This window comes from Staurois parvus, unplaced genomic scaffold (assembly GCF_062004578.1).
Source record: "Staurois parvus isolate SC_StPar_1 unplaced genomic scaffold, SC_StPar_1.0 ptg000191l, whole genome shotgun sequence".
NCBI classification, from domain to species: Eukaryota; Metazoa; Chordata; class Amphibia; order Anura; family Ranidae; genus Staurois; species Staurois parvus.
Window position 1 is genome coordinate 879,941 of NW_028317987.1, and position 15,846 is coordinate 895,786.

A 15,846-nucleotide genomic window follows, 5' to 3' on the forward strand; every position below is an offset into this window, starting at 1 on the left:
TGACATTGATGGAGATTTTTACTGCTTCTATGACCCTGAACTACCTCTACTTAGAGGCATTTCTTTTTTTCTACAAGAAACTCAGTAATACCTATACTTTTGCTAAAACATCTACAATGTTAAAGTGGGAGCAAGATCTAGGTCAAGCCTATCTGGAATCTATATGGCGTGCGGCTCTCGCCTTGACATATAGATCCATGCTATGCACAGACCATTGGGAACTCTTTCCAAAGGTGGTATTTCATGCAAAACAAATGATCAAAAATGTCACCTACTATTTCTAACAAATGCTGGAGAAACTGTGATAATTTCAGAATTTACCCTTTATCCAATACCTCTTTTCATTGAGCTAGTTATCTTCCATCTTAATATTAATGCTATACAATGTAAGGTCAGGACAATTGTCGCTCATATACTTTTATCAGCTAAACTTAGAGTGATTGCAAAGGCTCAAGGTTTTTTACCTTGATGCATGCTATACATGAAGGTAAAAAACCTTCTTTGTGAAGCAGTTCCCCCCAGCCCCCCATTACTCACCTGAGCCCCAATACTCACCTGAGCCCCATCTCAATCAAACGGCTTGCTGGGGACTCTCCCTCCTCATTGGCTGAGACAGCAGAGGGAGCCATTGGCTCTCACTACTGACAATCACAGCCAGTGACCCAATGAAGTGTATGAATGGACACACAGAGCAGCCGTGTGGAAGCTCCCCTTCTTGGGTGCCCCCATAGCAACTTGTTTTGACAGAAGGGAGGGGCCAGGAGTGCAGGCGGGAGACCTGAGAAGAGGAGAATCTGGGCTTCTCTGTGAAAAACCATTACAGAGCAGGTAAGTATAACATATTTGTTATTTTAAAAAAAAGGAGACTTTAGTATCATTTTAATATCAGGAGACACTGGTGCTCCTTATATACCCTGAATATTTCAGACATTATTGCATAGGTAAATCAAAACTGTTCTTTTTTAACATGTATTTGCTATGAAAAATGATAAATTTATTTTAGTATGGGGCTCTTGGCTAGTACACCAGTACTCCTCTATTGACTGATAATTATCTACGGTATGTGGATGTGCTGTGCTCTTATATCTATAGAGCTTACATTTTACTTTGTTACTATCTTTCACCATGATGCCAGTTGTACTGTATAGTTTGTACTCTTTGTGGATTAGTCCATATGGATCACATATTCATCTGTAGTGTAGGCCATTATGCTACACAACAGTTTTGAAAGCAGTAAATTACAATTCTACAGCTACTCAGTTGACCTTAATTGATACTTGTACTAAAGATCTGTTGTTATTCTCCTGTCTATTGGCCCTACTGGCCACCTCTATGCTTTTTCCACTTACTGTTGTTACTTTTCTTTTTTCTTTTTGGAAAACCTCAATAAAAACTATTGCAAAATAAACAACATGCCACACTAAATTGCATAGGATTGTGGTACTGTGAGATTTGGTGCCCACAAATGCATTGCACTTGAGATCTGTGCAGATCACAAGGGCAGTATGTTCAACCGCAATGCGGAATACATACATGGAATGTGCCTTTCCCGACCCTAAACCAAACGTTTACTGTGAATAAAAATTATATATTATATTCTATCATTTATCCTATTGAAAATTACCTTAACATTATGTTTCTATTACAAAGAATACAAAGTTACGTGTGCTCTTGTTTTATTTTTTATTTTGCTCAATCGCTTGTTGTACACCACTGAAACAAAATAGCAAGCAAAATGAATGAAAATGAAAACAAATATTGATTTAAAAATAAAAAATCAGCAGAAAAAATTAAGGGGAGAAGGGGAGGGAGGGCATCATTAGATCAGAATTTGGTTAACTAAGACTTAAAAAGTGGTTAAATAGAAATACATTTTATTTTTATTTTACTTTTCAGGTTTCTTTAACTGATACCATATGCAGATCAGAAGTCACCCTTGTAGTCTATATATAAATGAAATAGTAAATACAATACATGATTACAATGAATAACTCAGTGACACTTACAGACTATGTGTCATTTTGCATGCAAGGTGCTGCAGTCTGACAGCAGGTAATAGTGGTGGGGGAGAGGAGATGGGTGTAAGAGATACATCCCAAAAACTTTGATTTTTTTTAGGACATGTCTCTTATATGGAAGGTCCTCAAGTCAGAAAGGGATGGGAAATCCACGCACAGGTCATTCTGGAATAATGTCTAGTAGACGGTGGTCAGAAGACAAAATGGTGTCGCTCCATCCAATCTGAATAAAAGTGAAAAGTCAAAGAATTAGTTCCAGTAACAGGATAATATGATAGAACTGAATTGTGGATGTCCAATCTGGAAATGTTACCTTCACTGCTGTACAACTATGTCATTGGTCCACTGAGCTCTGTCTTGTATATACAATGTCAGTGAATGTTATATATCTGAAAAAAAGAAAGAATAAAGTCAGTGTGATGAGTCCAGATGGTGATCACTTACCCTGAGCTGTACAGACAGCCTATGTACAATCCTGATACACACCCCCGAGGAGAGCCGCCTCTTCTACCTATTACAGTAAGGACCCTCCTACATCTAATAAGCCCCACCCTCTCATTATACATTGCTTCTATACAGAATGCAGATTACAGGGAATTTTGGAATATTTTGGCTCCTCTGGATAAAAATGTTGGGATTTTTCCAGGACAGAGTTCTGCTTAGAGGAACCCCCCCTTCCTCCCCCCAAGATCTGCAGAAACCCCAGTTCAGTTTTTTTTTAGCTCCTGATCACCCAGTAGTTACTTCTTATATTTTTATTGTATTTTATGTTGATCTGAAATATTAAATCACAATGCTGTCCCTCGGAACCATGTCAGCTGACACAATGGGAACATGCAGCCATACCCTTAAAGTAAGATGGTTTTCAGCTTCTATACCCCAATATATCCTTAAAGCATTTATAAAGAATATTTTTTTAAAATAACAAGCATAATATACTTACCTGATCTATATAATGGTATAGCAGAACAGCTCCAAACCTTCCCTTCTGGAGTCCCCCACAAGCATGCTCTTCTCTGTGTGCCACTATAGCAGGCCACTTGATACCAAGCTGGGTTCAGGTATGTATATGGGAAGGTAAGGGGGAAAAACAAATACTGGAAAATGTTTTACCTTATTGCAGAGAATGTACTAAGGATAGAAAACATAGCTTCTCTCAACTTCCTCTCCCATCTGCATTGCCACTATGGTCGCACTCCACCTACAATGGAGAATACAGACTTCACCTGCCTACAAGCACAACCTATTTCCACCTTCAGGAGCTCTGGAGAAGATCAGGCGGTCCCTTAGACTCTGTGCCTTGGCCCTTCCAAGGGCCCTCACCTTCACTGTATGTGTGGGCAGGCCTCATCCCTGTCAGTTTTAATAGGTATTCTTTCTGTCCTAGACTCCTGGTGTACCTCAGCTGTATCCTGTATACCTGTACTCCCTGGGACTCCTGTGTGTCCCTTTGTTTTCATACATATTGTTTTCCATGTTCCAGTAAGCTCAGTATCCTACTGCTGCTAAAATACTCCCATCTACCTGTGAGCCCTGCACCCCAGTGCAGTAAGTGTTTCTTACTTGTATTCCATGTTCTGCCTGCCTATAAGACTAGAACCCGAGCTGTAGCTTTTATGGGTGCACTTTTAAGAGGGGCTCTGTGATTAGCTGGATGTTTGGTCCCCAAAGGGTTCTCAAGCATGGTCTGTGATGGAAGAAGCTGTAGAGTTCCTGAGAATGGGGGAGGATAACATCTTAGAGGAAGAAGATAGTGACACCACTCAAGAGGAGCCCAGGGAAAGAAGGGGGATAAGAGCACCCAAGAGATTGACTTATGTTTTGAGAGAGAGCTCTGAAGAAGCCTTCCCTGCTAGCCAAAATTCCCATTTACAGTCTATTGGAATGCATTGAAAAATCTGTAAGCCCCTCTGCTGACACCATCCCTGAGGAGGTCTTCAAACCCATGGCCTTGCCTCTTGATCAAACAGAGTCTGCTAATCATTGGTGGGAGTCATTTCTGCAGAAGTTGAATAATAATGAACACCTGCCACTTGTTGTTCCTCCTGACTAAGTTGGTTATTTTTTTCTTGCTGAATGTATATATGTTGTATCAAACATTGTCAGTGTGCTTGTTTTTTGGGGACCAAAGACTTTAATTGGGGGGAGTGTGTAGCACCTGCTACAATGTCAGCTGCAGTATGTTGAAACAGACACAAGATGGCAGTGTCCTGCAACTTAGTGACAACTTAGTGACACACACTCTGGTAAAGGCTTTATGGATCCTATAGGCTGAAATGCAGGACTTTGTTAGAAAGCTTCTAATTGGGAGACCCAGAAGAGCTGGCGTGTGGGCAAAGGCATATGAATGTGGAAGCCCGGGAACAGGAACAGGAAACAAGAGGGGACAGAGCTGGAGAGCAGAATCAGAGAGAGAGAGTTGTGCTGACTGCTGAAGAACCAGAGCTAGAGAGAGGAGAAGCAAGGAGGAGTCGCTGACCGCTAGCCTTGCCACCCTGTTTAGCGAGACAGTCTGCCAGCAGGTGACCCGGAGCATGTTGAATGGACGGAAAACTGCAAGTGGGGCTGGAGAACCTGTGGGGGCCCCATCCACTGAGAGAGAGAGACAACCAGGACCGGCTGAAAGCCACAGATCGGGTGAGAGAGTCCCATACACCATTTAAGCAAGAGAACACTGACATTCTCCTCATATCTGCTACTTTTCCTGCACACAGTTGTGGACATTGCATTCAGTTAACATGTGTTGTGGCCTAGTTCCCACAGCCGATACAGTTGAACCTATTTGCAGCACAGACCAGTCATCAGAGCTGACAAGCCTCACTGCTAGTTTGGCATCTTACTCACCTAAAGCTGCCTTTTCTCAGTGCATTAAAGGAGACACCATCCAAGTCAAGTGCCACTTAAAGGGAAAGTACTTGTCTTTCTTTCTCCCTTCCCTTGCATTAATCCTTTGAGGTACAGTCACCTTCATCCCTCCATACTTGTGCACCAACTGGGCCCCAACAAGTGTGCAAAAGATTCCTCACTGCATTTCAAGGGGCATTAACTATCCTGGTCAAAGAGCTCAATCCCAGATTTAAACCTTGCCATCAGATTCTGGGGTCCCAAAGTAAGATAGCTCAATCTTTGGTAGTTTTCCTTGCTCACTGGGGACTAGCAACACCTCAGATTGGAGGTGTTAGGTTAGTTTCTGAAAGCAGGCCTGCTAACTCTGATTGAGATTCTGCTGTATGTGTAGTCTCTTTACTTAAGGTGACAATTTCTATTACACTCACCTATACTACTTTGTGCTGTTTAACCAGGCTTACATTGAAGCCTAATACAAACATTATACCAGGTTACCCTAATCTGTGTGTGAGTGTACTTTCTGGAGGTAATTTACACTGGTTAAAAGAGTACTGTGGTTTCACCAGGGGTTGGGCTTTCAGAGAGGGGTCCAGAATGACAGGGAGCCTGAAAATAACTTAGCAACTCCTAAGGGGGAAGTGTTAAAAATGTCTTGATTAACAAAGATTTTTGCCAAAATCCTAGCTAACAGGCTCAAATCTCTCCTTTGTGGACTAAACAGGGTTTACAACAATGAGAGTTGAGGGAAAATACTATTAGAACTCTGGACTTGGTATCACATACTCTGCTGCAGGCAAAACCATTGCCAAGGCCTTTAACCGAATAGACTGTTCCTGGTGTTTACTCTCCAAAATATTGGCCTTCTCTCTAATATGCAAATGTGGATACGATTGCTCTATTCCACTCTATTGGCAGTAAGTAAATAGCATTCTTTCAGAAAGGTTCAGCATCAACAATGGTGCCTGTCAGGGTTATAACCTCTCTCTTACCTATTTTTATTTTTAGTGTCAAACCTTTTCTTCAAATGATCAGATTTAACCCAGATATTCAAGACTTCACTGTAGGTAACACATCACATAAAGTAGCAGTTTATGCCAACAAGTTGTGGTTTTATTTGACCCAGCCCTGGATATCCCTTCTTACACTTCTTAGTGAATTACAGATTTTTCACTACCTCTCTAATGACGAGCTTAAGGTTCACAAGTTCAGACTGAACTTGTCTGTTCAGGTGTTGGAATAAGAGATTGTAGTGGTAGAAGTTTCCACAGCACCTCTTTAAGGGGATCATTGTTTGTTCCCTCTTAGATAGTAGCTGAACTCTGCCAATCCCCCTTTTATCAGGGATCCAAAAGTGTGGCCAGCCAGTAATGGTTCTTTTCCTTCATGACCTGAATACTGCAGTCCTTTTGCAGACATTTCAGCTTGAAAATGTTAATTCATCACAAATACCACAGAAGAAGACAACAGAGTCCTTAACGACATTACTTTCCTTACCCATGTACAACTGTTAGACATTGGGAAGAGTGAAATATTCCTCTGGAAGCCTGCCTATTTCCCTTTTCCTCCTTACTGCCAGCAACCCAACCCTCCTTGTACTTCGCCCCTAACTCCTGCTGATTCTGCCTCATAATAATAAATGTAAAAAAGCAAAGGATCCTGATGATACAGCTGGAAATCTTCCTCTTCCTCCTGTTGATGTGCCTCCATTGTGGTATATCACACCACAAATGATATGCTCCAGCAGGAACACCAGAGGGTTCATGTCACTATTCCTTACTTTGTCACGGGTCATCAATTTGTTGGTGTATTTAAACCAAGACAAGAAGTCACTGATGTGGTGAAAATAATCCCATCTACCCAAAGCCTGTACTTGTCACATACTCTCAGATACTTGTTGATGATCAGCTGCTCATGGAGCAGCCACTGCAACATGGTCAATGTTGAGTTCAAGAGCACAGTTGGATTGCATATCAGTCTGTTGGCATGCAGCCTGTGTTGCCACTGGATTGCTGCCAGGGGAACACTAGCAGAGTATAACTAAGTAAAGTGGTCACACATTCTTCTAGCCTGCTGCAGGACATCCTGGAAATCAGGGTACCTAATCAGGAAAGGATGCACCATGACATTCAAGACATGTTCCTGGCAAGGTATGAGTGTGAGATTTCCCTGCCAAAGGGTGGAATGTAGGTTGTCCTGGTTGCTTGTCAGGCCTCATGTTACTGTGGTCCAGGCACTATCCATAGGAAAGCTCTAAGATAGAGACCTATCGCTGAGAAGGGCAGATTGAATGGCATTTACTCACCCTTTTATTTATTTATTTCTTTATTTCAGGTACTTATATAGCGCCATCAATTCATGCAGCACTTTATACACACACATATATATATATATATTGTACATTCACATTAGTCCCTAACCCTCAAGGGGCGTACAATCTAAGGGCCCTAACTCACATTCATACATGCACATACTATGGACAATTTAGACAGGATCCAATTAACCTACCAGCATGTCTTTGGAGTGTGGGAGGAAACTGGAGTACCCGGAGGAAACCCACGCAGGCACAGGGAGAACATGCAAACTCCAGGCAGGTGGTGCTGTGGTTGGGATTTGAACCAACGGCCCGAGTACTGCCAGGCGGACGTGCTAACCACTAAGCCACTGTGCTGCCCACTGTGACTGGAGGAGGTAAAAGTGACTGTGTTGCCACCTAAACCAACATGCAAGATATGGGGCATCACCACCAGCTCCAGTGAGATGACCTGTCCTACATCCTTCCCAGTTGCTACCAGCTGCCAGCAAATTGAAACAGAGCGCTGTGAAGAAGATGTAATGTCCCTGCCCATGCTTACTGGATGACCTGCATTAACAGCATTGTCCAGCAACATGGAAACATGACCTTCCACATGCTGGTGGAGGGCAGGGATGGTCTTCTAGAGAAAATAATCGTAGCTGGGTACCCACTACCATAATACAGCACAGGCAGAAAAACTCAAAGGGGGCAGACTCCATGAGCTGGAAAAGGAGCAGCTACACAGCCAGCAGTTTTGCCAAGCTGGTATTGAGATTCTAGGCATGGGAGTGTGTTGCCTCATGGCAGAGGATGCATATCACAGTGGTGCTGTTTGCAGATATATATGGTCCAGACAGAGGAGCTCCTTGGAGAAGCCATGGAAATAGCAGTTGCCTGTACCTGCATTGTCATCTAATGGAATAGCGTGGCTACTCCTCTGCAAGCAGCCCCTGGAAATGATCCTTCCTTGCTGATGTTCTGCCTCTGATCCACTTTTCTCCTCTACAATATTTGGCATCCAGGTAAAGTCTGCCATCTCAATGCCCCACCCTCCTGAACACTGGAGCCAATTTGGCAGTAAGCTGCATCTGCAGATTCATCATTGGGAAGTGTTGCTCCCTGCCTGATGTCCCCTCCTTCTATGATCCTGGCATGCTCTTCTCTACTCCAACATCTGATAACAGGAATTCTTGTGCATCCTACTGCAGGAAATGAATGAAATACATTCACAGACTCCTCCATGTCAGTTTGTGGGGCTATGGTGGGGATAAAAAAAAAATAACATGAATAAAGAAAAAACCTGGGATGGAGGAAGAAAGAAAAGGTGGACTTTGTCCACGTTCCACTACCTTCTCCCCTTGCTCTGGCTATATAATATGGCCACTTTCAGTCAGTAAAAGCAGAGGTGGTGAGGCCTGACCAATTCTTTGTCCTGCAGAGCTTGCTCATCCCCTACTACCTCCATCTGCAGATCAACTGCTCCTTCTCTCTGACATATTTACTAAAGAGGCTCGTCTAAGTTTAACCAGTTTAGGACCACCCTATAGCAGATATGCTGCTACAGGGTGGCCGTTATGTGCAAAATCATGTGTATATATATCTATGTGATTTTGCACTTCCTGGTTTCATGGGTGCACAAAAACCACCAGTGTGCCGATCAGCCTGTGCCAGCCAATGGATGAGCACTGGCATATGCTGCTTGGTTTGGAGAGTGGCAGGACACAGCTTCTGCTCTATGTAAACAAGGCACAGCTGTGTCCTGTCAGCAGCAATCTCATGGATTTTGTTTCCCTATGAAGCAGGGACAAAAATCCAGCACATCCCTAGTAAAAACAGCACATAGTACACAACAAACACACTGGCTAGGCACACAATCAACCCTTTGATTACTCTAGATGTTTAACCCCTTCCGAGCCAGTGTCATTATTACAGTGACAGTGTATATTTTTAGCACTGATCACTCTATTAGGGTCACTGGTTCCCACAGTGTCAGATTGTCCGCCGCAATATCACAGTCCTGCTATAAGTAGCTGATCATTACTAGTATATATATATAAAAAAAAAAATCCAGTGTATATACCATAGTTTGTAGATGCTGTAACGTTTTTGCAAACCAATATATACTTATTTGGATTTTTACTAAAAATATGTAGCACAATGATTCTATCTGACCATCACCCAATTATGATGACTTTACAATTCCCGGACGTACCAGCCGCACCCAAAACATGGAGATTGGATCCCTTTCTTCTTACAGACTCATCCGTCACCCTCCAGATCCGTGATTCTTTGATCAACTACTTTAAAGAAAACGCATCTCCAGATACGACCCCCCTCGTACAGTGGGAGGCGCACAAATGTGTAATGCGTGGCCTTCTCATGTCCATATCCGCTTCACGAAAACGCCTAGCTCAAGCATCTTTTACCGCCTTATTGCAAAAAGTCCGTGTACTGGAACGCACGCATAAACGCTCTAGAGCCTTGGAATCTGCAACAGAACTAGTTCAGGCGCGAAAACAACTCCAAGATGTCGTTGAAAAAAAAACCAAACGTAATTTTACTCTACAACAGAAACTTTTCTATGAACATGGAAACAAGAGTGGCAAATTTCTAGCCAGGGCCTTGCAATCTAGAAGGGCAGCTCAGCAAATCTATCAGCTCACTTCCAAGCAGGGTCGCTCACTCAAAACATCACCGATTATTGCAGCTGAATTTGAGCAATACTATTCCTCTCTCTACAATTTGCCCATACCTTCTAAACCGACAGGAGACACTAGGCCTCGTGAGGCTATTATTCAGACCTTCCTGACCAGATACATGGCAAACCCTATTTCTAGAACAAAAGCGCAAGACTTAGATGGCGCCTTGACCCTGACGGAGCTACAACAAGCCATTGCACAATTGAAACCTGGTAAAAGTCCAGGTCCTGACGGGTTTATCACTTCGTACTATAAATCCTTTAGTGACATCTTAGCACAACCATTTCTACGGGCCTTTAATACTTTAGATACACCAGGGCAGTCCATGCGCCATCTCTCTGAGGCTCATATTACGGTCATACCAAAAGAGAATAAGGACCAAACCTCTCCAGCGAACTACCGTCCGATCTCTCTATTAAACGTTGATCTAAAGATCTTTGCCAAAATCCTGGCCAATCGTCTATTACGCATCATAGATCCCATCGTATCAACAGACCAGGTGGGCTTTGTACCAGGGAGGGAGGCTAGAGACAACACAATAAGGGCCATAAATATTCATCATTGGTTAACTCAAAAACAACATTCTGGCTTCTTTCTATCTTTAGATGCAGAGAAGGCATTTGATAGACTGGCGTGGGATTACATGGAGGCAGTTCTGATTGGACTTGGATTGCCTCCGCGTTTCCTGGCGTTTATCATGTCTCTATATACCACTCCCACAGCTAAAGTGCGAGTTAATGGTCTCCTTTCGAACTCCTTTTCGATAGGTAATGGGACTAGACAAGGATGTCCTTTATCCCCCCTCTTATTTATTCTGACACTGGAACCTTTGTTGAATTGCATCAAACAGAATGATAACATCAAGGGGATTCTGATAAAAGGCAAAATTCATAAAATAGCAGCCTTTGCTGATGACATATTACTTTTCCTAACAGACCCACATATCACTTTACCTAATCTGCTACAAGAATTCAAATTGTTCCAGTATCTGGCTAACTTCAAAATTAACTTCTCTAAATCTCAAGCCCTTAATGTCTCCTTGACCCAAGATGTGTTTAGACAAGCGAAATCGAATTTTCCTTTTACCTGGCAGTCGAAGGCGATCACGTACCTGGGTATCCAATTACCAACTCACCTAACGGAACTTTACGATAAAAACTTCTTACCCCTCTTGCGTAATATCTCCACAGACCTTCAAACTTGGAATAAACCTTGGTTCTCTTGGTTTGGTAGAGCTGCCATTCTCAAGATGAACGTGCTTCCTAGAATATTGTATCTACTGCAAACAATACCAATTAAATTACCATCTTCTTTCTTCGCATCTTATAAAACACTCTGTACCTCCTTTCTTTGGTTTAATAAACGCCCAAGAATTAGCTTTGCCCAACTCACCATGCCCAAAAACGGTGGAGGTATTGGATTGCCTGATATTGCCCGATACTACAGGGCTTGTCACCTAGCAAGGGTAGTAGATTGGACCACGACCCACAATTGTAAAGTTTGGGTTGGTTTGGAGGCAGATTTCTCAACGATACCACTTGCCCCTTCCCCTTGGCTGGAAAACTCTCATATTCCTTCAGAGTTTCGGGAACACCCTCTTATAGGTCCTACCTTAAGCTGTTGCCATCAGTTGTTCCGGAAAAAAGAACTCTCTTCCTCTCCGGGTCCCTTAACTCCGATCAAAATGAATCCAGACTTTCTGCCGGGTATGTCCCGGGCCTTCCTAGCCGGAGATAATTGTCCAGACAACCTGACGGTACGTCACCTTTTCAAAGATAAGAAGTTCTTATCTAGAGAGGACATTATGAAGACATGGCCATCCCTAATATTTACGCCATGGATGTTTAGACAACTTCATCACTTTATACGAAGCTCTCCACATATGCAAGATTATTCAAGGCCACTTACTCCGTATGAGAAACTTTGCTTTACGGACGTCCCCCAGAGACATGTTATATCCAAGCTCTATTCCTATCTGGATACCGCCAATATGTCTCAACCTCGAAAGGCATGTGAGGCTTGGTCGCTCGACCTACAACTGCCATTGTCACCGGAAGATTGGGATCACATCTATGATCATATGCATACAGGTTCCATATGTGTCTCTACACAAGAAAACAACTATAAATTATATTCTAGATGGTACAGAGTTCCATCCTTGCTTCATAGATTTGATCCTGATGTTTCGGATTTGTGCTGGAGATGTCAACGGGCAAAGGGTACACTCCTACATATATGGTGGGACTGTCCACTGCTGCTGCCCTTTTGGAGAAAAGTGCGAGACTTAGTTTCACAAGTAACCACGCATAATCTAGACTTCACCCCTGCACAATTTTTACTCCACCACTCCTCACTTCCTTTTCGGACTTATCGTAAGTCTCTTGCCTTACACATGATAAACGCGGCAAAACAATGTATCCCTGTTCACTGGCGATCAAAACAGGTTCCCACTGTGCGGGAGTGGTTTCTTAGGGTCATCAGGATTGCGGAGATGGAGGAGCTGATTTCAGTGGCAAAAGAACACCCCGAGAGATTCAGGAAGACTTGGGCGTGCTGGAAACATTTTCAAACCACCAGTATTTATCGTCTTTATATGCATGAATGAGACGAGATCCAAAACACAAAAACCTTTTGAGTTCTCACCTCTAGAATTGCTCCACAGACTGTGTCTACCCAGACTATATCTTACATAAAGGTATAATCTAAGTTACCATAAATAATGCTCCATGATATGATTGGTTGACAGCCACTATTCATTATTTGATCGGCTCCACCCCTTCCCCCCCCCCCCCCCCTTTTTTTTTTTTTTTTTATCCCCTTCCTTCTATAATGTTACTCTTCCCACCTCTTTTCACCTGATGTGTCTTTCTCTCTTCTTTTCCTTTCTCCTTTCCTTTCCTACTTTTCTTCACACCTTTTTCTTCTACAAGTAACTACATCTTCTATGAGGGACAGAGTGCCCTTTCATATATAGGTATGATTGTCTTTCACAATAAGAACCCTATATTCCCCGGCTACGGACACAGAAGAACTGTACGCCTTCAGAGGACACATTGTACTACGCTTCATAGTCCCATTATTTGAGTAATCCCTACTCATAAGAGCAGCATCCACTATAATTCTCCAGACTACCTATCATAATCAGCACTGTTATTGGTCTAGTTCATTCATCTACTATAATGTGATCTTTTGTATCAGGGTAATTTATACTTCAAATAAACAATTTATGACCCGTCTGCGCTACGGGAGATTAAGACAGATGTTTATGCACGGACTGTGTTCCGTATCCGTATATGACTTGTTATGCCTTTCTTATTTCAAAATAAAAACTTTTTTTTTGGAAAAAAAAAAAAAAAAAAAAAATATGTAGCAGAATGCATATTTGCCTAAATTTATGAATAAATTGGATTTATTTAAATTTTGTTTTTTTTTTTCAAAATTGGCAATCTTTTTTTGTTTATATTGTAAAACAAAAAAACAGTGGTGATCAAATACCACCAAAAGAAAGCTCCATTTGTGGGAAAGAAATTCCGTAAATTTCATTTATGTACAGCAATGCATGACCGCATAATTGTCAGCTAAAGTAATGCAGCACCATATTGCAAAAAATGCCCTGGTCAGGAAGGGGGGGGGGGGGGGGAATCCTCTGGAGGGCAAGTGGTTAATGTCTGCTGCAGCAATAGAGGGATTGAGAATGTGCTGCTTTGTTGCACTAAACGTTATTTGGTGATGTGCTGCAAAGGGCAGCTTTTCCTGTGTCAGTAACAAGTTTATTCTGACCCCAAGAAAAGAAATAAATAAGAACTGATTAATCAAAATACCTGTTAGGTAAAAAAAAATTCTATATAAATTCTAAACAAAAAATGAAAGAAAATCAATAAAACACCCAAAAATTGCAAAGGGGACCTCAAAAGCTGAACAGCAACATACAAAAAAGGACTGATATGTCTATTCCCTGTGGGAAACAAAAGGGGGTTACACAATAGGATGTAGTCCATCACAATGCAATTCACAGTAAAATAGAACAATACAACAGAGCACAGAATATCATCAGTCTCTCTTAGAAATCACACAATCTCACACTATCAACTGTCCCTATTTACTCCTGACAAATGCAGCCTGGAACACAGAGTTTTGGAGTGGCTCATAACAAAACCCCCATTGCTTGCCTTATAAGCCTCCTGACTTACGTTCACAGGCAAGGAAGTGCATTATTGGCAGTTGGTTTCTATATGGCAAACAGCCTCATTAGTTCACCATGTCTGCAAATGAGTTTGGTTCACCACAAACACATGGTCAACCTGAACCTAAAGCTTATCCCTACAGAAGGCAGGAAGGAACTTTTTGCACCAGGAGAAAAAGAAATGTACCTTTTGCATAGACAAAGGGTTTGTTACAGTAAGAGCCTTGAACATGTGGAGGAGATCTCAGCTTGAGCTGGTTCAAGGCAATGAAGTTCATTGTTGCAAAAAAGATTTGCAGGTGTCTCTAAATGTACCAGATATTTTCCTGTGTAGGTCAGGCTTACATACTCATAACGAATATCCTGCCAAGAGTGTTGTTTTACTTGCAAATGGTACCAATTGGCCTTGTGCGGTCCTTTTTCTTGTGCCTCAATAGCCTCTTTATCCAATTTGTGTGAAGTAAGAAAAGAGCACTTAGAGCCCTTTCCATTTTGAAAAAAGTCTAAGCACCCGGGAGGCATGGGTATCCTGGATATTTTACGCTACTATGAAACTATTGCTCTTCAACGCATCCTAGACGGGCAGTCATGTTAAAAGGAAGTTGTGTGTGCCCCTAGAGAAATTCTTAGCTAGACCAAAGTTGTCTCATGCCTCATGGTTGGATCATGTCCATCGAGGTCTGCCTGTCTCGCGTCTCCCAACACAGCCCATGCCCTACATCTATGAGGCCACTTGAATGCTCAAGGCACCTTGTTGCCTCCCCTTTGAGGCTTTCCCTGGTTTCTCCCTGTAGCTGTGGAAGGGGAGATCATATGTGGCAGTTTCTGCCAAGATGAAGGCCTCCTGTCCCTGGATGTCCTGAGAGAGCAATACGAGAGATTCCCTATTGATTCATGGCGCTATAGATAATTGCACCACTATATAGGTAGTTTAACTCTTAAGCTTCGCTTCCCATCCACCCTTACACCTTTTCAACAATTTCAGTATGTGCTACTCACGTTTCAGTACCCCACTCCATTTTGGTACTCTACAAAATACTTCAGATGGCCTCTCCCTCTAGAACGCCACTATTCATCTGAAAATGGGAGATAGATCTGCAACATGTCTTTTCTGAACCCCAATGTGAGCATTTATATTGATTGACTCACTCCAGCTCGGTGGACACCAAAATGCAGGAAAATAGCTATAAATTGCTTATGTGCTGGTATACTATGCCCGCCAGGCTGGCAGTGACTTATCTTTCCCACCCTAGATCCTGTTGAAGATGATATGGCCAGCAAGGTATGTTCCTGCATATTTGGTGGGAGTGCTCTAAATGTCGCCTATTCTGGCAGGATGTTAGGGCTCAAATTAATCTTATTGAGGATGTTGATATTCCTGCTTTACTAATTCATTGCTTGTTATTGTTCATCTTCCCTCCATTCCAATCAGCCACTATAAAAAGAGTGTCCTACCACACCTTCTAAATGCAGCTCAGCATCTGATTCCTGTATATTGGAAAATGCCTCAGGTTCCTGGCAGAGGGGACTGGGTAAAGCTGGCATCTCATATTATGGAAGCTGAAGAGTGGATGGTGCAATGCCATGACAGATATGATAAGTTTTATTCCATTTGTGCCTCAGTTCTGGGCTCCCTAAGACATGACTGTAGGCACCATCTGACTCCTGTGTGTGTAGTTTAGGCAGGTCCATTTGATTCATCACTACTGCCCAACTTAAGGTTGCATCGGAAACCGTACCATTTTTTTCTTTTCATTTTCCTTGAATTGGATCTGGCGCATTATATACTCTTTTTTGTCTTGGTCA

General features: G+C 42.4%; 1 protein-coding gene across 1 annotated transcript in view; it reads right to left on the reverse strand.

Moving 5' to 3' along the window:
• Positions 1-1,664: 1,664 nt before the first annotated feature.
• The window catches only part of LOC149461827 (NACHT, LRR and PYD domains-containing protein 12-like), a 196,707-nt gene continuing 182,525 nt past the window's right edge, over positions 1,665-15,846 (reverse strand). Inside the window, exons 10-11 of the mRNA XM_089677623.1 lie at positions 2,332-2,407; positions 1,665-2,241 (exon numbers count right to left, since the gene is read on the reverse strand). Coding sequence (XP_089533749.1) covers positions 2,353-2,407 — 55 coding nt within the window. The 3' untranslated portion in view covers positions 1,665-2,241; positions 2,332-2,352. The remainder of the gene's footprint in view (positions 2,242-2,331; positions 2,408-15,846) is intronic.